Source organism: Agelaius phoeniceus, chromosome 21 (assembly GCF_051311805.1).
Source record: "Agelaius phoeniceus isolate bAgePho1 chromosome 21, bAgePho1.hap1, whole genome shotgun sequence".
Taxonomy (NCBI): domain Eukaryota; kingdom Metazoa; phylum Chordata; class Aves; order Passeriformes; family Icteridae; genus Agelaius; species Agelaius phoeniceus.
This window is the reverse complement of record NC_135285.1, coordinates 11,608,008-11,629,786: the sequence shown is the minus strand read 5'-3', so window position 1 is coordinate 11,629,786 and position 21,779 is coordinate 11,608,008. Positions and strand designations below refer to the sequence as shown.

Genomic DNA, 21,779 nt, shown 5'->3' with positions numbered 1-21,779 from the left:
CAGAGTTTCATAATGGCAAATTTTTAGAGGTTTTAGGAAAATTGCAGGAATTCCCATCACTCAAATGAGAAACAGGCTTTAGATTACCAGGACAAGTATGAAGAATCATTCAAAATGCACGGAGGTTCAGCCAAATAATGAATTTGCAATCTGCATTAGAATGTTTTAAGAGCTCGCTTGAATTTGGACAAATTTATTGTCCATTATTTCTGCTTTCGAGCTGTTGCCTGACAAAGATGACCTAGGAAGCACTAAGAAAGGAGCCCCTCAGCGCTACACAGAGCTATCCGCTGGCTCCGCTGGCGCCCGCCGAGCGCCTGGGATGAGCATCCATCCCCGCATCCCTGAGCACGCTGTGACGAGATCCGAAGGCAGGAAGTGCCCCCCCGGCCCCCGACATTTTGGGGCCGAGTCCCGTGCAATTACCCACCCTCACTGCCCTTGATCTAACAAAGCGGACCCGCGTTCCTCGCGGCCTCCCCAGTTTGCCCTTAAGCCCGGCATTAGCCTCGTTTCGCGGCTGAAACTCGGCTTCCCCCGAGGCCGGTCCCGCACCCCGGGCGGGGACGGCTCAGCCGGGGTGGCCGAAGCACGAAGCTCCTCCCGGCAGCCCCACTGCCCGGGGGCGGAGGCAGCTCGCCCGTCCAACCAGCGCCCGGCAGCTCGCCGCTGCTTTGCCTTCTCTCCCCCTTTCCCGGCCAGGATAAGCCTGCCACAAAGAGCAGGGGTTCAAATGAGGCAGCTCCTGGCTGCCTGAAGGGACGGCCGGGAGCGCCGAGCGCCCCGCGGGAACGTACCGCTTCGGACGCGGGACGCAGCCCAGAGCGGTCTTGAGCGAGAAAAACGCAGAAGAGGAAAAAAGAATTGCAGAAGAGGAAAAGAATCCCCAGCACGTCCCGGCTGGTCGCAGCACGGCGCACGCGGACTGCGGGTCGCCGAGGCGATGTCACCGCGGTCGGGCCGCGGCGGCAGCTGCTGACGGGAGCGGCCGAGGAGCGCAGCGAGGAAGCCGAGCAGCCGCGGTAAGGACGGGCACTGCCGGGGGCTGCCGGACGGGTGCGGCGGGTTCCGTACGCGCGGCTCAGAGCTCCCGCTGCACGGAGGGAGCCCACGCAAGCTTATCAGAGTAGGACTGCTCCCTAAGATAAAGCAGCAAGCCTGCTTTTTGACTTCAAAAGAACAAAAAAGTACCCCCGAGCATAAACAAAAATCCGTCACATATTAAAATCAAATTTGTAAATATAGCTGAGACATTATGTGCCAGGCAGTGAAAGCCTTGGTATTATTTTCAAGAGTACGATTTTATTTTTTTTTTTAAATCGTATTTTTGCGCGTAACTTTGATCTTCACACTTCCTTAAACTTGCCATGCAAGAATTTTTCTAGGACATACTATTTTCTGAGGGACTATCTGTCTTAAAGATTTTGAAACCTCCATTCAGTCTTTTTTACACTCATGTCTGATTAGGGAGATACAAAACTTTCTGATACTTAAACAGTCTATAAAGGAAATATTTGAAGTATTTCACAAAAACTTAATTTAAAAAAGAAACTAGAATTTATGAGTACATTCATGTAGGCATCAAAGTATTACATGGTCTAACTGCTATTTTTCATGGGTAAAATGAGTCACATTTATTAAAATATGAATGTCTTTAAAGACTGTTACGGACAATGTGCATGCACACATATGAGCACACAGTATGAGCACTTTCTGGTAGTGATTGGATTAAGTGAAAATAAGGTGAGGCCACTGTTAAGGGAAGCAACAACAAAAGCAGTGCTTTCTTTCAGTAATTGCATTCCACATCTATGACAGAACTTTAGTAAAGCACAAAGAACAATCCACAAACAACTAAAATTCTTGGTAATCAAGAAGAATATTTGTACTTCTTGTAACTAAAGTTTTTGCCAAAACTTGAAGAAAGTTACATGGCAACAATAGATACATAAACTTCTGCAGTTTCTTGCAGCAACTGATAGTATTTCAAAACAAAAGTTTTCCAAGACCTCATGAAGACACTTTCGTTCTGATGTGCTGCTTAATCATCCAATCCCCTCATTAGAAAAAGTATTACCTTTTAAGAAAACTGAACTGGTGCTTGAACTAAAATTTCAGTTTTAAGTGGGCAGAAAATCTGACAAGAGAATGCATTCTAACACAAGTGTCTTAAAGGAATTAATTGGTTAATGCCAGTGTGGCACTTTTTACACTGGAAGTAACTAGTGGTAAAACTGCAAAAGTGATTCCCCCCCTAAGTTTGGACTTAAATTTTTCAATTCAGTTCAGTATCATGTTTTCATAACTAGCACTGCATGCTACTATGTGTCAGCCCTTTCCTATGTATTTACTTTAAAACTTAGAGCCCAACTTTAAAGGTTTTTCCAATACATGGAAAAATGTGGTCTACATATAACTGTGCTGTATTTTCACCGTGAATTGCTGTTTCCTTTAACAAAACAAAAAAACAAAAACAAAACAAAACAAAACAAATCACTAGATTTTTCACAGCAATACTTTTCATCGAAAAGCTAAGACGTGAGCTTATTCTAAAAGAAACCCTGCAGCAGTGGACGTCCCTCCTCTTAGAAAAGAGCAAATTTCACATTATGTTTTAAGATTACCTTTGAGAGGTAAAAATTGACAGGATAATTTAACATAATTCCATGGGAGAAAACGTGTAAAGGAGTAAAAAACAGAGCATGACCTCTAAGACAAGGGACAGGGAGTAGGAAAGCAAGCAGATTCAAAAAATTCATGCTTGTCTGTCTTATCACAATGGTGTTGTGAAATCCAGATCATATTACTGGCTTGGTGCCTGGAACATGCCAGCTAACTGTAAGTCCACAAGCACTGGCTATCAAAGGATTCTGTAGCAGCAAAAACCTAAGATTTGTTTTATAAAAATGCAAAACCAAGCCTTCTGATCTTTTCATAGCAGGATTTTGCATTTTCAACACCCTTGCTTCATTTGCTTTTATAATGCAATAAAAATGTAAAACTGCACTAATATAAAAATACCTTTCATTATCAAAGACAAAAGTATTAAACAGTGAAGATATGTTGCTAGCTATTCATGTTTCTTCTTTAGAATGCACAGCTATCAAATTCTGTATGAATTCACAATAAAATACAGCAGTTTATCTTCTAGAGAATAAATGCTGTCTTAGTTAACACTATGCCTTTTGTGAACATGCCTCCTTTATATGCCTCAGTGCCTGAGGATTCTGCACAGAAGATGGCATATCAGAGGTACAGAGGAAAAGACAGCCCATCAAAAGGACTCCTGGCTTTGTTTCATTAAATATGAACAACACAAAAAACAGTGATTAACAGTGGTTTAGCTAGCATAGCTGAATGAGCTCATTTGTATGTATGGTATCATTTTTTTCTTCATAGTCAAAGCAGCCATTTCAGAAAATATGAGTGTTATGCAAAAGTGTGTGTGTATGTTATCCTTTTTATGTATGTGTTTTTCACCTATCTGGGTATTCTAAAAGGCTTTGATGTGTGAGAGTAATTACAGTGCATTCAGTTCTGGCACGCTGGACCTACATGAACTCTTAAACAATCCAACCTCTAGACTGTAAACCCTTCCTCAGCCAGAGCAGTATGTAGAGATGGAAATAAATGGTGAGTGTTGGACCTTGCCTATCCACTCTTTAATTAAATGGAAGTCACCTATTACAAAAAAGCCCCAACCCACACCACAAAAAAAAAAAAACAACCCTACACAGAAAATGGAGAGAAATACTAAAAGACATGAACGCCACAATCCTGAAATTAACTTCTAAGGTATGTAATACTCTGGGAGCCTTTTTAGGGAGGCTGAGTGACAGTGATTATTGTAAAAACAACAGTTGTTATCCCTAAGATGCAATGACTTAAATGGAGAATCCAGCGTTAGTTTAGTTTCTGAGCATTCCGCGTAAGAGTAAGTCACGTAGGAAACCTACTGCATCACCTTGTTTACAATAATTATCATAGCCCAGTAAACGATTAATGCATCCTTAGTTCCACAGCTGCAGCATACAAGCCACTAAAAATCTTTTCTAACTTGTTAAAGTTTGCTGCTGTGTTCTTCATATACCAGGTTCTCATTATCACTTCTACAAACGAAACAGGTAGTGTTTTTTATCTCTGCAGCAAACTCAACTATACTGCAATCCAAATAGCTACTCAAGTCCCCAGAAATGCTCTTGTTATAACGTCTGAGGTTTAGCACAGAAAATTGCCTTCTCTGTAAAGCAGTCTGCAAGGACAGCGAGAGTGCCACGTATCGCATGTTCGAAAGCTGCCTGTCCATGGATCAATGCATCACCATGTCACACCTATGTTTCTCTGGCTTTGTTGCAGTTTACTATACATAGAAATACAAGAGCAGCAGCAAGAAGCAATTCTATTACTTTTACCTACTGGGATCTGCTATGTTCCTTATCTGTAGAAATAAGCCATAATGATGCAATTTAAGATACAAAACTTCTATTCTGGTATGACATCCAGGTAATTGCTTTTCATATTTGTCTTAGTTAAGGTATTCCACACATGATTCATACAGATCATTATTTTGCTTTTGTACTTTTCCAAAATGCTATAGTACAGGTAATGTCTTAAGTATCAAAACCTTTCCTTCTTAAACGGGCTTGTAATGTTAAGCAACACATAATAAAGGTCAGTGCTCAGCCACCTTCCAGTAGTCTTCCTGCTCTTACTTTTTGCAGGACACTGAAAAGCAAAGATATAAAAAGGACATAGTATAAACTCCTAGACACAAAATGCCAATCTCTCAATGGCTGAAAGACTCAGCATTGCAAAACCACTTGAGATTGAGATGAGAGAGTGTTGACACTATACACTCAGGCATTCATATACACATTTCTTTCCAGAGTAATATGGCAAGTGTCTCTTTTATGAACAAATTTCATTCAAAAAAACCAGCCCTAGCATTGAAAAGCTACTGGCAGCATTTTCAGATAAGCTTAATGATTCTGTGATTATTATTTTAAGTCATATTTTTCATCTCATGGAGACAGATCACTTGTACACAGAATCACACAGGCAAAATATTTCATAAAACCTGAGACAATTAGCCTGTCTCTTTAGTAAGAATGAGATCCTCCTAGGCATGGCATCAAAACCAACAAATAATGAAAAAAGATATACAGGTTGGATTATCCAATATTATGCAAATTATAAGTAGCTGAAACCCAAAAAGACCATTGTGCTGATGTTGATACTTTTACTGCTCCCTCTTAAGGCAAGCTGTTTGAAAATAGAAATTAACATTTACCAAATGGTAATTTTTTCATGTAGAAATGTTTTTACCTTTATAATTTTAGGATCACAATAGCAATTAAACAATACGTTATGAACATTTGTACAATTTAATATTGTAAAATACTAAAATCCTGTTGAAGTACATAAATTTCAAGATATTCGTAAAAAAAAAAAGGCAACACATTTTGACTAATGAAAAGCTGCATATAAACAAGACAGAATACAGGACAGAAAAATGTTTCAAAGCAAAGCCAAAAATAAGATTTTATTATCATTTTCTCTCTAAAGGACAGAAAAAGCAATCAAGTGCTGAAACATCCAATATCCCTTTCAGAAAAGTTATTTCCTCTTTTGTCACCAGATCATGGAAATATCCTTACTTGGGTAAACAATGAATAAGCAAACCACCTACTTCCAATTATATACATATAGAGGCAAACATCGGGTATACAAGCCAAAATTTTAACTAAAGCACTTGTGCTGGCTAGGAGTATAAAGGTGCTACAATTATATGCCACACAACAATGCTGCCAAACATTTTCATACAAATGCAGTTATACTGGTAAAAGACAAACACAGGAGATAAAAAAAAGTATTTGACCTCAATAAAAAGTGAAATATACTGCCAAGTAGGGTAGATATACAAAAAACTGAGGTACATCTGCACTAGGGCAAGTTTGCCCCAACTCAATTGCTATGAAAAGTGCTTTTATGAGTATGCACTTGAACAGAATCTAGAAATAAAATAATGAAATTACTTCAACTTGATGTTTAACCAAAATAATTACTTTATAAGTGTGCTTCATTCACCTGTATGCTTGTGTGTTGAAGTTTTGTCAGTATGCATGAGGATAAGAGACAAACAGTGCTGTATCTCCAGTAATTATGAAAATTTCCCTCAAACCTGCAAGCGTGCTTTTAGATTGAAAAGTCTACAGCTGCCCAAGTGGAATTTTGCGCTGGGAACAAATATGGCCCTAGTGATATAGTTTCCACTCAGTCCCCTCCAGAAGAGCTACTGGCAGAGGGCAAGGGGAAAGGAGCCAGAGAAACAGGAAGAACTGCATGATCAGCAAGCAATGGCAGCAGTCAAGTACAAGGAGTATCAGCAATTACAGGGCACAGGAGAAAACTGGAAGTTAATGTCCTAGACGTCAGATATCATCTTTCTCTCACCTGGGAAGCAATTGTAATGTCCTAAGAATCTGATGTTCTGCTACTCAAAGAGGAAGGTATTAAAAAAGCCTTAAATCCTTCCTTAAAATGGTTTCTCTGGCTTCCCTCCCTACTCTCTCCATTCCAGAAAGCTTTTTTGTCCCTGAAAGATTAATCATTGAGAGTTGCTCAAATGACCATGTGTGAACTTCATTTTAATCCAACTGCAGAAAGGAAGGAATGCCATTTATTCATGCAGTCCTTCCCAATATGCAACAAATAGGCCTCATACTAGACACATTTTTTTTAACCAAACAAGTACAAACAGTGAGAGACTTACAAAATTATCATATACAGACTGCAGGAAGGAGGACAGCGGATGACAGTATGATTCTTGTTTCTGTTTGTACTGGGGCATTCTCTAACCAATGTCACTTTCCTTCCACTGATTTTTCTTATAAGAAGAACATCTTAGAAAAGGTGACATGCAGGAAAGATCATGACAGAGAAACATTTCAGGACAGTCTAATTATGCTGATGTCATTCACTGGTGGCCTGCCATCTGCAACCACTGGTCAAACCCTAGAATAGGCTTCCTAGAGAGGGGTCACTCACATGGTCAGGCAGTGGGACTAGATGATCATTAAGATGATATGTTATAATGAGGCTGATGAACTCTGGCCCATTACTTTCTTACACAGTTCTTAAAAAGATCAGGAGAAAAATCTGTTACATGTTGCTCTTTCTTCAGCTCAGAAAAGTATGGGCACCCCAAAGCCATACTCAAAGCAGAGAGATGCTGATATGAGATGCTGTAACAGACAGAAGTGAACTCTGAGGAAAAAAGAGCTTTTTTTCAGTAGTCACAATAAGTACAGGTTTGGGCGGGGGAAGGATATTAGAATTCCAACAGCAAAATAAAACTATTTTACACCTATATGCAAGAAACATTTGCAAAACCAGTCATCTGTGCAGGAACATGAGGCCTAGAAAACTGCCAGGTTTTCCAAGTGTGACCTGCTGTGCAAATGCTGATTATACAAGTTAAAGCTGTCTGGGGTGAATTTATGTTCCCTATTTTCCAAGACTCCAAATAGCATTGCTTTACTTGCAGAAACCATGTCAAACCCCAGATTTTCATGTGACGTGTTTTCAAGACTTTGAAAAGTTCTGTACAGCACAACTCCTTTCTACTTGCAAAATTAAAATGAGTTTATTCCAAATAAGAAACTGAGGCAAAAGTATATAACCAAAAATTTTAAGAAGGATTAAGTTCTAGTCACTTTGTTTGAATCTTTTGCAGAAACATCTATTGTTTATTTCACAAAAACAGAAAAATACAAATGACAACCATATCTTTTCTCAGTATGAATAATAAAGGATGCATATCCAGCATTAGCTTGACATTTAAAAAAAAAAAAAACAACCTCTTAAAAGTCCACAGCTGCCTAGAATCATAAAACAGTTTAGATTGGGTGGGACCTTATCTTCGTCTTACAGAGCAAGTCTAGTTTCAGCATTAGATCAGACTGCTCATAGCCTTACCTAAATCAAAACTTCATATATTTCTAGGAATGGAGATTCTACCACCTGTTTGGGTGACTGCTTCAATCCTCAGTCACCCTCACAATGAAGTTCAAACAAAACCCAGTTTTTTCCTGAGGTAATTTGTATCTGCCATATACTTTCACTGTGCACTTCCAAAAGGAATTTATCTTCTTTACAAACACCCTTTAAGTAGCTGAACATGTGTCTTTCTTTACCTTCTCACCTGGAGGCTACACAAACCTCTCTCTTTCTGCTACTATTCATTCATCATGTCTGCCAGCCTCCAGCTAGCCATGCTGGGTGTACTCAGCTGGACTCACTCCAGTTTCTCACAGCTGTTACTATCACCATTTAATGCAATTTAAAAAAACTAATGTAGCAAAGATGAGTAAACAGTAAGGTGATAGATACTTAAATACTCAATGATTATTCCATGAGAAATATTTTAGAAGCAAAGAAATAACACTACGGCAACACTACCTTGGTTAAAAAGTATCTGACTTTATACACTGAAAAAACTCCAATACTGCATTTTTCATTCGTTTTATTTAAGAAAACTAGGTTGCATATACACATGAGGATTAAAAATCAACAATGAAAAGGTTTTAGAAATACATGACATCAAAGTGCTGATCAAGTAGCTGATAAGAGAGTGGTTTGTGGCAGAGTATTTCTGGCATCAGTGACAATGCTAAGCCCATATTTCCAAGTCTACTGTTGCCCACAAAGTTCTGGTATTGATTTATTTTTTGAGAGGTTGTGAGGGCCTCAGCTGTCCACCCTGAATATGAATCTGCATGGAGAACTAAGTTAGGGCAATTTCACCACAGGGCAACTGTTGCAGTATGCCAGTAGACACTACCAGCTGATTTCAATCGCCACGCATTGCCATTGTCCACCATGCACATATGCAGCTATTTTTCCCCTTTCAAGAAGGGATTCTGAAGGGGGATGACTAGGCTGAGTTTAGAGACAGTGTCTCCAGTGAGAGTCACAGTAAATGTTTCAGTTGTAAATTCCACTAGTCTAGAAAAATAACAGATTTTACTGCCTATTATATCTGAGTAGTAGAGTGTTTGACTTCCAGTTATTAAGGACCAATGTAAAATAAGTTTTTCCTTTTTTTTTTAAGCAATGGAGATTCAGTACTGCTGAATAAAGTAAAATTATTGCATCTCACCTAAGCTGTATGTCTTGCAATGTATATGCAGTTCTAAAATACTGCAAATTAACAGTTTGATATTTTTAGAACTTTTAGCAGCATTAATACATATATTAACTTACATTATGTTTACATTTAAAGGTTGTATTTGTAACTGTAAAAAATGGAAAATGTAATTAATATTTAAATGAAAACTCCTATCTTGGAAACTTTTGTGGTACTTGCCTGGAAGAAAGGAATGTTAAAATCCTTGTATTTATTGCTTACTTTCTTATCGTTCTTGGCAGGCTTTAGATGAACTAGCAACTAGTAACTACAGTTCTGACCATAGAAAGATACAACTACTCCTCATGATGTCCCCTTTAACCAACACAAGTTGATGCTGGACCTCATTTGTACAAATGGTTATTATGTACTATTTTGTAAGTTTTAGAAGAGATGATAATTTGTAAATTCACACTTATTTCCTACTCATTACTGTTAAATTTATTTTAAAACAGATTTTACTAAATTCTTTGCAGAAGAATATTTGACCGGAACTAGAGGATCATGATGACAACAAGATTCATCTGTTTAATACTAGTAACTGTTGTGGGAGTTACTACAGGTGAAACACAGGAATTTGAAGGCAATGACAAGGAAAAAGCTCAAGAATTCATTTATATGAATAGATATAAGCGTTCCAGTGACACACAGGACAAATGCACTTACACCTTTATCGTACCTCAGCAGAGAGTGACAGGTGCCATTTGTGTTAATTCTAAGGAGCCTGAAATTCTGCTTGAAAACCGGGTAAATAAACAAGAATTACAGTTACTTAACAATGAACTTCTTAAACAAAAGAGACAAATAGAAACTCTCCAGCAACTGGTAGAGGTGGATGGTGGAATTGTTAATGAAGTTAAACTGTTAAGAAAAGAGAGCAGAAACATGAATTCTCGTGTCACACAACTCTACATGCAGCTATTACATGAAATTATCCGAAAACGTGATAACGCCTTAGAACTTTCTCAACTTGAAAATAAGATTTTGAACCAAACTGCAGACATGTTGCAGCTTGCAAACAAATACAAAGACTTAGAGCACAAGTATCAACATTTGATGTCAATCGCCAATAATCAGACAATAATAATTGCCCAGCTGGAAGAACATTGTCAAAGAATGCCATCCATAAAGCCACTGCCACAAACTCCACAACCACCAATTAAAGTGTACCAGCCTCCTACTTACAATCGCATTAATAACCAGATATCTACTAATGAGATTCAAAGTGATCAGAACTTAAAGGTTCTGCCACCTACCTTACCAACCATGCCTGCAGTTACTAGTATTCCAACTTCAACTGATAAACCATCTGGTAAGTAATATTATTGATACATTTACATTATTTTATGCTAATATGCAGTGGGCAACATTTTTATTGTAATATCAAAAATGCAGTCAGAATTTATTTAGCTAGTGAATTTTACATACATGCTGTAGTAGAAGCACAGAAAGAAAGCAAAAAAACCCCTGTGAATGTCTAAGACACTCTAGCCCCACATATTTTTCTCATGTTACTTTACTAAGACAAACCCATCATTTATACTACATGTATAAGAAAAGGACTTCCAGAAAAATCTTACAATTCAAGTAATCTAAATCTTATTTACCTTTGCTCAAGACTGAACTGCTACAATTCATGACATCTGAAGGAGTTTGACACTGTGTAAACATATGAAATTATTACAAATTTTTTGATCTAGCATCTGATAATGTGCTTGTGTAATTAAAAAAGGAGTAAGTATCTGCTCTGTACTTTATATGGGACACTTGTGCTGTACACAGGAGCAAAAGGAAGTAAGTGGTGGAATAGTAACAGGATATTATACAGCCCTTATTAAAAGATAGAGAGTCACAGATCTCTGAACTCAGAGCTAACTGTAACAGAGTAATGCAGGGGAACTGCACTGAATATATTTCATGGCTATTTGCAAAATATTCCAAAGGACATCAAGGACGTCACAAACTTTAACGACTACCCAATAATGCAACTGCCACACGTTCAAAACCAAACAACCCCTGTATTGTTTCTCCATGGAAATACTCACAATGAAAGAAACTCGAGCAAGTAAGCACTGAGTCTCTTGAGTCTATAAGTCTCTAAAACATTTTGCTACAAAGCAGTATTTTCACAGAATTGCCAAAAGTAGTGCAGCAAAGCCTGCACCTGATCACAGCCAACCTGTGCAATGAAAACAGGAGTGAAATACAAGAAAAATAGTAAATGTCTTCTATTAATCTGTTGAAAGTCTCCCTTTCTCAAAAAGTAGTAGACCAGTATTCTCTCTATTACAGACTTATTACAGTCTTACTAGTCTCAGCAGCTTCACTCTTAACTTTGTTCACACTGTTTTCTGGTTGTGGTTTTTTTGTTGGTTTTTTTTGGTAGATGCCTCATTCCTGAAAGTGTCAAAGACCAGGCTGGATGGGGCTTGGAGCAACCTGGTCTAGTGGAAGATGTCCATGCCTGTGGAAAGGAGGTGGAATGAAACAAACTTTAAGATCCCTTCCAACCCAAGCCTTTCTGTGATTCTACAACTCCCTAAAGACAATTTTATCAAAACTACCTACCTTAAAATTCAGGGTGCTCTCACTTTTTCATGGGAAAATACCCTAGCTAAAATGTTGAAAAGGTTCCTACCTGACAAAAAAGCACTTGTCACGAAAAAGTAGTAGCAAATTCTACTTTGACGTGCTTCTAATAGTTCATCTTAAATCACTTTCAGAAAAAAGATTCATATGGAGTAGAGCACTGCTGCCATGTGCCATAAAAGAAACTGCAAGATTAGAACAGTGTAAATACTACATTGTGTACTGCTGTATATTTTTTTACAAAGACAAGGTCAAAGCTGTTTGACTATTTTAGAAGTTCTTCAATAATTACTTACTTTTTTATTTTTAGTCAGTGCCACTACACATTGTGATAAAATAATGAGCACTAATAATTTAAACTGCTCTGGTTTAACATTTTTTTCCCCACCTCTCATAATGAGCCATGCAATGGTGTGACAAGAGCATGGCATCTATATCTTAACTGCAAGAAATCTAAACAGTTAGCACCAAAAGAAATGGAGAAGGGGCTTATAAGTACAGCTCCAGGTACAGTCTCTGATTATGACTGAGGCAACAAGAACACAGCATCCACAGAACAAAGACTTGGATTGCCTCTTTGTACACTGACTTGCTGATTAAAATAGTTAAAAATACCAAAACCTCAGTGTTTTAATCTTCAAAACACTGAGATTATTTCTATAAAACTAATTTATTTCTAAAGCATTTGCTGAGTACCATTAGTAGTGTTGGACAATGCATATGAAAAACCATAGGACTGAAATAATTTAAAACAGAAATTACTCTTGATAGCAGTATATGCTTCAGTAAGGCTCCTAGTCAGAAGATCTGACAAGCCTTACTCCTTCAGTGGGCAGGCAGAATCAATCCAGGGGCTCTAATCTCTAATCCTGATGATTCTTGTTGACTTCACCCTTCTGCTGAGGAATCAAGGCAGGTGATATTTCTGAATATCTCAGATTCATTAAAACAGAATCTATTATACCACTGGAGAAAATTTATTGAAAAAACAGGAATATAAGATACTTTCAAAAAGCATAAGCTCTTTATAGACTCTCTTGAACTGAAAACAAGACTATGTTAACTGCAATTTCTGTGAATTCAAAGTATATTGAGTCCTGTCATTTATATAAAAGTTTCTCTCACAAGCACCCTATGTTAAAAAGAAAAAAAAAAAAAACTTAATTTCTATGTTATCTTGTAATTTATTAAGGTGGCAGCAGTAAGACCTACAGCCTGAATTTATGTTGTTGCTTCCACAGTTAATGCCTGTGCCAGTGACATTTTTGGGGATCAAAAAAGCTGAATTTCTCAAAGACAGAATCAAGGTCAAACTTACTGTTTTGTTTTCTAAAGGAAATTCTTACTTATCTATGCAGTATTCCTATTTAGTTTCTTTGGATATATATTTGATGGTAAAAGTACCAGTGCAGCTGCCTTAAATTTTTTTTTTTTTCAAAATCTACCTTTACCAGTAACGCATTATGAAATGTTCCAGAAATAATGTTACAATAAATGGATCTGTTTGAAAACACTTGGTGAATACTCGTCCTCTAATAAGAGGAAAAACAAATACGCTATTCAGTGAAATCAAACTAGTACAAAAAGCTACCAGCTCAAATACTGCCCTGCTTTAAAGAAATGCTCAGTGGCAGCTTGATGCAGAGCCTTTCTGTTTTGACACAGGGCCCTGGAGAGACTGTCTACAAGCATTAGAAGACGGCCATGACACAAGCTCCATCTATCTTGTAAAACCAGAAAACACAAACCAGCTTATGCAGGTCTGGTGTGACCAACGGCATGACCCTGGTGGCTGGACTGTCATTCAGAGACGGCTGGATGGCTCTGTCAACTTTTTCAGGAACTGGGAAACATACAAGGTTAGGACAAGAGAGCCAATTAATGTTTTCCACCCTCTAGAACTTACTGATAAAGTTAATTTAAAAGGGTGGTTTTAGAGTCTGGCCAAGAGCCTACTTGAAAAAGAACTTGTGTGTTTACCCTTCAGAAGATAATTCTCTATAAAATAAGTTTACTGCAGTTTTCTACTTAAGAATACACTCAGATTTACCACTAACACAGATGCAGGACATTAACATGCTTCTCTTGCTTCCTTTACAGCAAGGATTTGGTAATATAGATGGAGAATATTGGCTTGGATTAGAAAACATCTATTGGTTAACAAATCAAGGCAACTACAAACTGCTCATAACAATGGAAGACTGGTCAGGTCGAAAAGTATTTGCTGAGTATGCCAGCTTCAGACTGGAGCCAGAGAGTGAGTACTACAAGCTGAGACTGGGACGCTACAACGGCAACGCGGGAGATTCTTTCACCTGGCACAATGGCAAACAGTTCACCACGCTAGACCGGGACCACGATGTATATACAGGTAGGAGGTCCCTCTCAGCTGCCTTGCCACTTTTGCATTTACATCCCTGTCCCCCCCGACCCCCTTTTATCTCTTTTGAAAAAGGAAACATACTTATGGTCATACATACAAAAAAAAAAAAAAATTGCACTTACAAAGGGATTTGTCAATTAGTACCTTATGAAATACAAACTGATGTGTCAACCCTTATACATACTAACACCAAAATTAAAAGTTTTTACACTAGACAAGGGTCTGTAAAATACACTATGAATGGTTATTTGACACAGTAACACCCGCTGATTTTCAGGCAAGAGAAAGTAACAAAAAGGATTCTATCTGTAGAACCTAACTACTTTGCTGGTTCCTGAAGAAGCCTAAGTTCACTTTCTACCACAGGATATCTACATGTTAAACATACTAAAAAAAAGCCCAGATCAACCAGCCAACCATCCAGTGAAGTTTGCTACTATGCTTGCTTGAAGATTTTTCATTTACTTCTCAGCCTGAACTGGAGCTTTCTTTTGCAGGTAACTGTGCTCATTACCAGAAGGGAGGATGGTGGTACAATGCATGTGCTCACTCAAATCTCAATGGAGTCTGGTATCGTGGAGGACACTACCGCAGTCGGTATCAGGATGGTGTTTACTGGGCTGAATTCCGGGGAGGATCATATTCACTAAAGAAAGTTGTTATGATGATAAGACCTAACCCTAACACATTTCACTGAAATAACTCTTCTCTTGGTTTGCTTCTAAAAATCACATAAAGCTATGATTTTATCACCTGAAATTATCTTTTCAGAAATGAGGAATGTAAGATACTGTACATTTATTGATAAGGTATGAGGGCTTGTATATTATATTTTCAAGAATCATGCCCAGAAAAAGAGCTGAAGAAAAGGAACTGTAATAACATTCAGAACACCTCTTGGTCCTATTAGAACTTGCAGTTTACATGAAAACTGTAGATAAACTTCCTGGTTTTTATTCCCTGTAAATTAAGTTTGGAAGATAAAAATATTGCCACCACATTTAAGTATTTTTGTATGTTATGTATAAATATTCTCAAATACAGGAAATACTACAAACTGTACAGTAAGAGTTTTATTATTATTATTGTTATTATAAGCAATCATTTGACACAGGAATCATATCCTTTGAACTATGTAGCTGGTATATGTACATTAGTGTGATGATTATGTAATCTTTGTTAACTACCATGAATAAATTTAGAACTATATAATTCTGTTTTGAGAGCAGATACTCAAACCATTATTGTCCTGATAAATCCGGTCTTTTCCCTTCACTATGTGCATTTAAATAATCTGCTCCTATGAAAGTTCACCATTAACTCAAATATTTTAGATTAAAAACATTAATTATTTCTTACCAAAATGAAGTAGCTACTTGCATATGGAAATTAATCCAGATTTATAATAGGTATTCTGTGCTCTATAGCCAACATGTTATACTACACAACTGTTACGGTATTTTGTACCCGACTTCAGTGATTACCTGCTGTGTAGCCTCTATATTCAGAAATGGCTGGATACAAATTAAAGGGTCTATCCAACTTTGCAGGCAAATGATGGATACCAATTTATAAGCTATTTAATAACCTTAGCCTTTAGATAAAAAATTATATAGAGAACTTATCCATAGCAAAAAAGTTATTTTAAACATATTTCACAATTATTACTGTCAAATTATTAAACAGATTTACTCATATTTAGAGGTCAGTCATACGTATGAAATACAGACTGGAGTAATTCTAATATTCTTCTGAGATAGGTTTCTATAACAGATTGTCAACACACCCATTACAAACAAACTACTACAAAAAATACAAGTTAAAGAATGCATAAAAGAGGCAGAGTGAAAGCCTCTAGAAGTTCAACATATTTTTTGGTCAGCCTGTATGACACTGAGTGTTTGTGTGTGTTTGCATACTTTTCCCTTATTACCTCATCACATCTTTACCACAGTATGATGTGTGACGTAGCATGTGCTGTATATAACTGAAAGTAGGGTTTTTAATATATTAGATTACCCCTGTAATATTGTAACCCTTAATAAAGTACCAAATGTTATTTTAACATGTTGAGATTTCATCTTGTTGTAGTTCAGATTACTACACAATAGTCTGCCTCTGATTCAAACAAACTCTGATATGCAACCACTGTTGATGTGTGTGAAGTGTTGAAATATTGCAACATAAAAAAGCAAAACAATTTTCAGCTGAAAAAAATACAGAATTTCCACACAGCCCAAGGAGGAGCAACTTTTTGAGGGTTATATGAAACACCCACATTTCCCAAACAGTATTCAAGCTTTATCTTCCATGGGGTTATCTATTCAGTTCTGGAAAAGATTTGTATTTTAGATTAGAAATATTAAATGCACCTACTGGCCCTAAAGTCTGGCTGCAGTACTCTTACAATTAGTAGCATTAAGGCTACTTCATGCTTGGATTGAGGAAAAAACCCAGAGAAGTTCAGGTATCTACTGTGCAGATCTCAAGATGAGGCATTCCCTAGAAAAGCTATTACAGTTGGTCTTCTGTAGCTGGAGATATGGCTGGAAATACATCTTCATAGTATACACTCAAAATAGGCTTTAAACCCATGTTCAAGCTGACAGTCTTTTGTTAAAATAATAATATTTCTTAACCTTTTACCTAAAAGGTGAGTCATTTACCTAGATACTCTTCCATGTAATTAAAAAAGATAATGCACAGAAGTCGGTCCATGACTACCTGGAGATACCACATGTGAGAACAGAACTTACTAAATTTTTTGCATAAAATTTGCATATTTGCATAAAATAATTTTAAACACAGAGCCTGGCATATCAAAAGTAATTAAACATTAGGGATTTGGAACTTATACTGTGAAGTTATTGGCAAGTACATTGGCAGAACCACAGATTCCACTATGCTTATTTAAAAAGAAAAACCACACAACAGAACTCAGTTTGCACTAGGTCCACCTACTGTAGTAGATGACATTACTACAAACTGTGAAAGGCCTTAGTTTTTCCCATTTCCCTAATTATTTCCAAAGGTTTCAATTACACTACTTCATTGCTCACAAATGTACATCTTTGGCAACCCTGCAGTCTAAAAATCCCATACCATACACTTTCCTATCATTAGCAAAAGCACATCAGGTGACTTTATGCAAGAGAAAATTGCAGCCCTATGGAGAGGATCACTAGCAACTGCAATTCTCCTGTAAACCTCCATTTCAAGCAGTGCCATAGGAAGCTGACATTGCTTTTCTGAATTTTTGAAATATCTCTACCTTTTTCAGAAGTGTAAAGAAGATGCTGTCAAACTAATACATTATCTATATATCAGGAATGAAACAATGGGGCTCCACCTATAGCATTTAGACAAAAGGCTACCACAAGATTGATGTAACCTGAGAAGACAACTAGTTATTCTTTTGTATACAAATTTCCAAAGAATTCTTTCCTGAAACTGTTCGATTATCATTCAAAGTTTTCATAATTACCCCCACTGTTATATTCCAAGTGGAAAAGAAGCAAACAGTGCAACAAATCTATAGATGATAAGATCATACCCAACTTTGTTTGTTCTGTGACATACAGAGACAATCTAAAAGACCACCAGCAGTGAAGACAAGAAAACACTGTAACTAGCAATTACAGCCACGAATTTTCAAAACAATGTGAGTGCTATTTTTTCTTAAATCACACTGTGGCTAAACACTTCCAACAGTCCACATCACAGCCTTGCCAATCTCATGATTTTTTTCTTTCTTTCTCTTCTCCCTTTTAAAAATTGAAAGACCTGTCTGAAAACAAAACAACTGTTGGATGTTTAACAGGTACTTTTAAACATAGTAAATACTAGTCTCTCATATTATAGCCTGAGGTTGGAAACGTAACAGTAGTTGTCTCCTGTATTCATCTGGTTACACAAAATGTCCAACTGCACCTCTCAGAATGCAGGGAAAGCCTTACTTTACAAGAAGAGCAATACTGCCTAGTCTTTGCCATCAGCAGGGAGAGGGTCTCATGTATGAAACAAGATACAACATATGCAGGAGAATTCAAAGTCTCAAGGAGACTGGCTAAAGACCAGCAGGAATTTAAGATTCAAGTTGGATTAGGAAGGAAACATGCAATTTTTTTCCTTTCATTACCCAAGTCTTTTATTAGGCTTGTAACACACATGTTCATTTCAGAAATATTTTAAATCTTGTATAAAAGTGGCTTGGAGTGATTTAGTAATAACTGGGTAGTATTAAAACATTTCTTACACAAGGCTGTGAGCTAATTCTATAAACCAGAGTAACTGGAAAACTTCAGTGGCAATTTTAATTTCCCAGTACATCCTCTAACTCATATCAAGCAATCTCAGGCTTCCACAGATAAAATAAGAACCTCTCTCACAACCAAGTAAATTTCTTGCAGTGAGACAAGAGGCTCTACAGCACAAAACAGGATCCCCAAGAACTCTGCAAATCCTCACACCTGATCATTCTCAATTCAGTTGTTTTATATTCAGTAGTTACTCCTAAAATCATCTATTGGTCTACTTGTTCATTTACACAAAATAAAGAAGCTGTTCTGTAAGTAATGCTGTCTTTCCTTGAGAAGACATTTATTCACTGAAACGAGTCTCAATTGAATATTCTCTTTTGATAAGCTAAATATTCATTCAAATCTGAAATTATTTACAAAGCAGTTTCAGTAACTGATACCAAGCTTTCAATACAGTTTTAAAAGTACGGCCATTAGGAGTGGTGGTCAATTTTATTAAATAAGAAATATTTTAGATAAGTAGTGCTGATTGTTTCCCACAGCAAGCTGTACTAGGACTCATGCTGCTGGACCTATTCATAAGTGATATGAAAATGGGAATTAACAGAAACAAAAATCTGCTAATGATATTTATTAACTAGAGAAGCAAAGAGAAGGGCAGACTGATAGGAATTATGGAAGACAAACTGCTAGGACAGTAAAACAGAAGATGAAAATCTACAGACAGTGTTACATACAAGGGGAAAACAAAGAATCCTGACTTTCCATACAAAACAAGAAGAGCAAACCAGTGCCAATAAAGGCATAAACTTAGCATTACAAACAGTTCATGCTTGCTACTCTGTGATTGCTACTAAGCTTTGAGGTAGCTGAATGTCAGAAAATATTAAGTAGAGCACAAAAAGCTTCCTGAATTAACTGTATAAAATATAACCTGCATTTCTATCTTAAATTTTGCAGGCAGTACACTTCATGTGCACCCTCTTCCCCTAAAAAAAGGATACAGGACTGAAACGCTGCCCAGGCAAGTTGTCAAGGATGCCAAGTGGCATCTGTACAAGACATGATCAAGTAATCCAAGGACTCTTCCTTTTGGAAGAGAGGTAATTGAAGATTTACTGTGAAGGCAACAGATAATGACTGAAGTCCATAATGTCAGGAGTAGTCTCAAGCTGTGTAAGGAACAAGGTAGGGTTTATCTAGTGAAGGTAAAAATTACCATGTTCAATTCAAGCAAAAGAATGTGGTACTGGACAGAGTTGAAGAAATCCTGCCAGCTGTGTATTGTGTATGCAAGTTTATGTGTGCTTAAAGCAAGAGTGCAAATGTTCACAGAAGATAAATCTACTGAGGCATTAGGGGTTAGCAATACAGATAGCAATTCTGGCACAGGAAGGCTAAGCAGAATTTTTGATCTCTTGTTACCCAGGGTCACCAATTTAAAAACATTTATTCTTTTTAGCTGCAGTTTAGCATCTGATGAAATCACTAATAAAGCCAGAAAATAGCTCATTATATTGGACTACTTTCATAACAATAACCTTTATGCAGAAATATTTCTAGGTGAAAACCGACCAAAAAACCAATTCATCAAATGGCTACTCTGTGCATGTCACAGAAGAAAAGGAGACAATATCAAGGCTGGACAGCATTTTAATTGCAGGTCTCCCTTTTAATACATTTTCACATTGAATTACATGTATATTTATTCAGCACCTGAGAGAAAAACTCCTTCCAAAAGTATGTAAACATCTGTATAGCCCAAAAATCTCAACCTGACTTAACTTTTCCAAATATGAAATATATTGAACCATTCTTCTACATACAGGGTTCTTCAGGTGCACAACATGGTACATTAGCACTCGTCTGTCAATGAGCTACAGATAAATAAGGTAATTGTTCACACTCACCTAAATATGGAATTGTAGGAACCATTTTTAAGCTTCTGATGTACTCTCGTGTCCTTTTATAATTATCTTCCTTAGACAGTAAATAGTCTAACTTCTCAAAGGTGGTCTTGTCTTTCCGATTCAAAAGCTACAGAGAAAATGGAGATCACAAAATTTTCAAGGACAAATCCACACAAAACTAACAGTCAGTAACTTGTTGAATTGCCCAGAGTAAAGGAGAACATAGTCTAGTTAAGATTAAATTTATCATCATCATCCAAAGCAGCACAATGTTTGAAAACATGCTACCTGTTTTTAAAAAAGGCCATTTAGTGTAGGTCTTAAGCTATGAAAAAACATGACCACTATTTCTGACTAATTTGTCAGTGATTCTCATATCGCTAAGTAAGTTTTGAATAACCTCAGCAATAATACATTTTTAGAGGAAAAAGTATGCTATAATACAGTCACCAACATTCTCATAACTTAGCAGAGATGCTAGAAATCCTCTAAACTTAAGAGTAAAAAGAGCAATGTTAAATCCTCTAAATAAATGCAAACTGTGCCATTTCAATGAAATGCCATTTCAACAGTACCTTATTAAAAGTATGACAAAACTTTTCAGAAAAAAAGTATATGCAAAGTAAATTATTGTGGTATTAAATCCATGTTTTCTATTTATTAGACTTATTACAGAAATCTAGAAAAAACATTTAGGAATGCAAAAATCCTAGTCACAGGGGGCTGAAAAGTAAACATAAGATCACATTTTCTATGTTTATAAGAAACATAGCTATAAGAACACATTTTCTGTTTCTGCTGTTTTAAGAAACCCCAGAAATATTTTTAAGATGGTCTTAAAAGCCAGTTGAGTTAGGAGTGAGTGGAGAATTATGGCACTGTACACTGGCTTCTTGCATGTGTCCTTTCTGACAAGAGACAGCTGCTCCATAGCACATTCTTTCATACACCTTTTCCTCTGGAAAATTCCAGTTCTCGTACTGCCTAGCTTTTAAGTCTAGTTAATAAAAAAATAACATAGAAAGGATAGAAATGAATATATCAAAATAATTTTGCTGTTTTCTTTTTAGCACCACTGAGAATTGCTCGAGGCCCTGCCACTGCAATGTATTGTATTTTTGAACTACTGTGCCAACAAAGAGCCTGGCACCTCTTTAGGTCTAAGTCAAATTAGTCACATACTTCATCTCACACATGAGCAATTCTCCCTATCCATTTCCAGCTTCATCGAGCTGCTCAAAACATCAGGCATTTACTTTTTTATTAGATTATAACCTCATTCTGAGCAATTAAATCATAAAATAGTTGCAAGCATTTTAAAAGCTTGATAAACCTATCCAAGACTTAAGCTCTGAACTATAAGACTTATAAGGTCTGAACAGTCAATGTGATCCATGGTGTGTGGAATGGATGAGAATTACCCAAACATTTGTATAGTTAAACACTACATG

General features: G+C 37.0%; 2 protein-coding genes across 10 annotated transcripts in view; one reads left to right on the top strand and one right to left on the bottom strand.

The window, feature by feature from the left end:
• Window positions 1-21,779, bottom strand: part of RALGPS1 (Ral GEF with PH domain and SH3 binding motif 1) — a 76,766-nt gene that overhangs the window by 41,011 nt on the left and 13,976 nt on the right. For all 5 annotated transcript variants that reach the window (XM_077189370.1, XM_077189366.1, XM_077189367.1 and 2 more), the window contains one exon: window positions 20,329-20,455. In XM_077189370.1, coding sequence (XP_077045485.1) covers window positions 20,329-20,455 — 127 coding nt within the window. The remainder of the gene's footprint in view (window positions 1-20,328; window positions 20,456-21,779) is intronic.
• Window positions 434-16,224, top strand: ANGPTL2 (angiopoietin like 2). Of its 5 annotated transcripts, none has more exons than XM_077189373.1 (6): window positions 434-1,022; window positions 8,005-8,095; window positions 9,643-10,499; window positions 13,442-13,635; window positions 13,877-14,147; window positions 14,657-16,224. In XM_077189373.1, exons 3-6 carry the CDS (start codon window positions 9,692-9,694, stop codon window positions 14,854-14,856), a joined length of 1,473 nt encoding a protein of 490 aa, XP_077045488.1. In that variant the 5' UTR covers window positions 434-1,022; window positions 8,005-8,095; window positions 9,643-9,691; the 3' UTR covers window positions 14,857-16,224. The 5 variants fall into 5 exon arrangements, with proteins under 5 accessions (XP_077045488.1, XP_077045487.1, XP_054502228.1 ...); XM_077189372.1 differs by lacking the exon at window positions 8,005-8,095 and adding an exon at window positions 4,357-4,503 and having other exon boundaries at window positions 435-1,022; XM_054646253.2 differs by lacking the exon at window positions 8,005-8,095 and having other exon boundaries at window positions 435-1,022; window positions 9,664-10,499.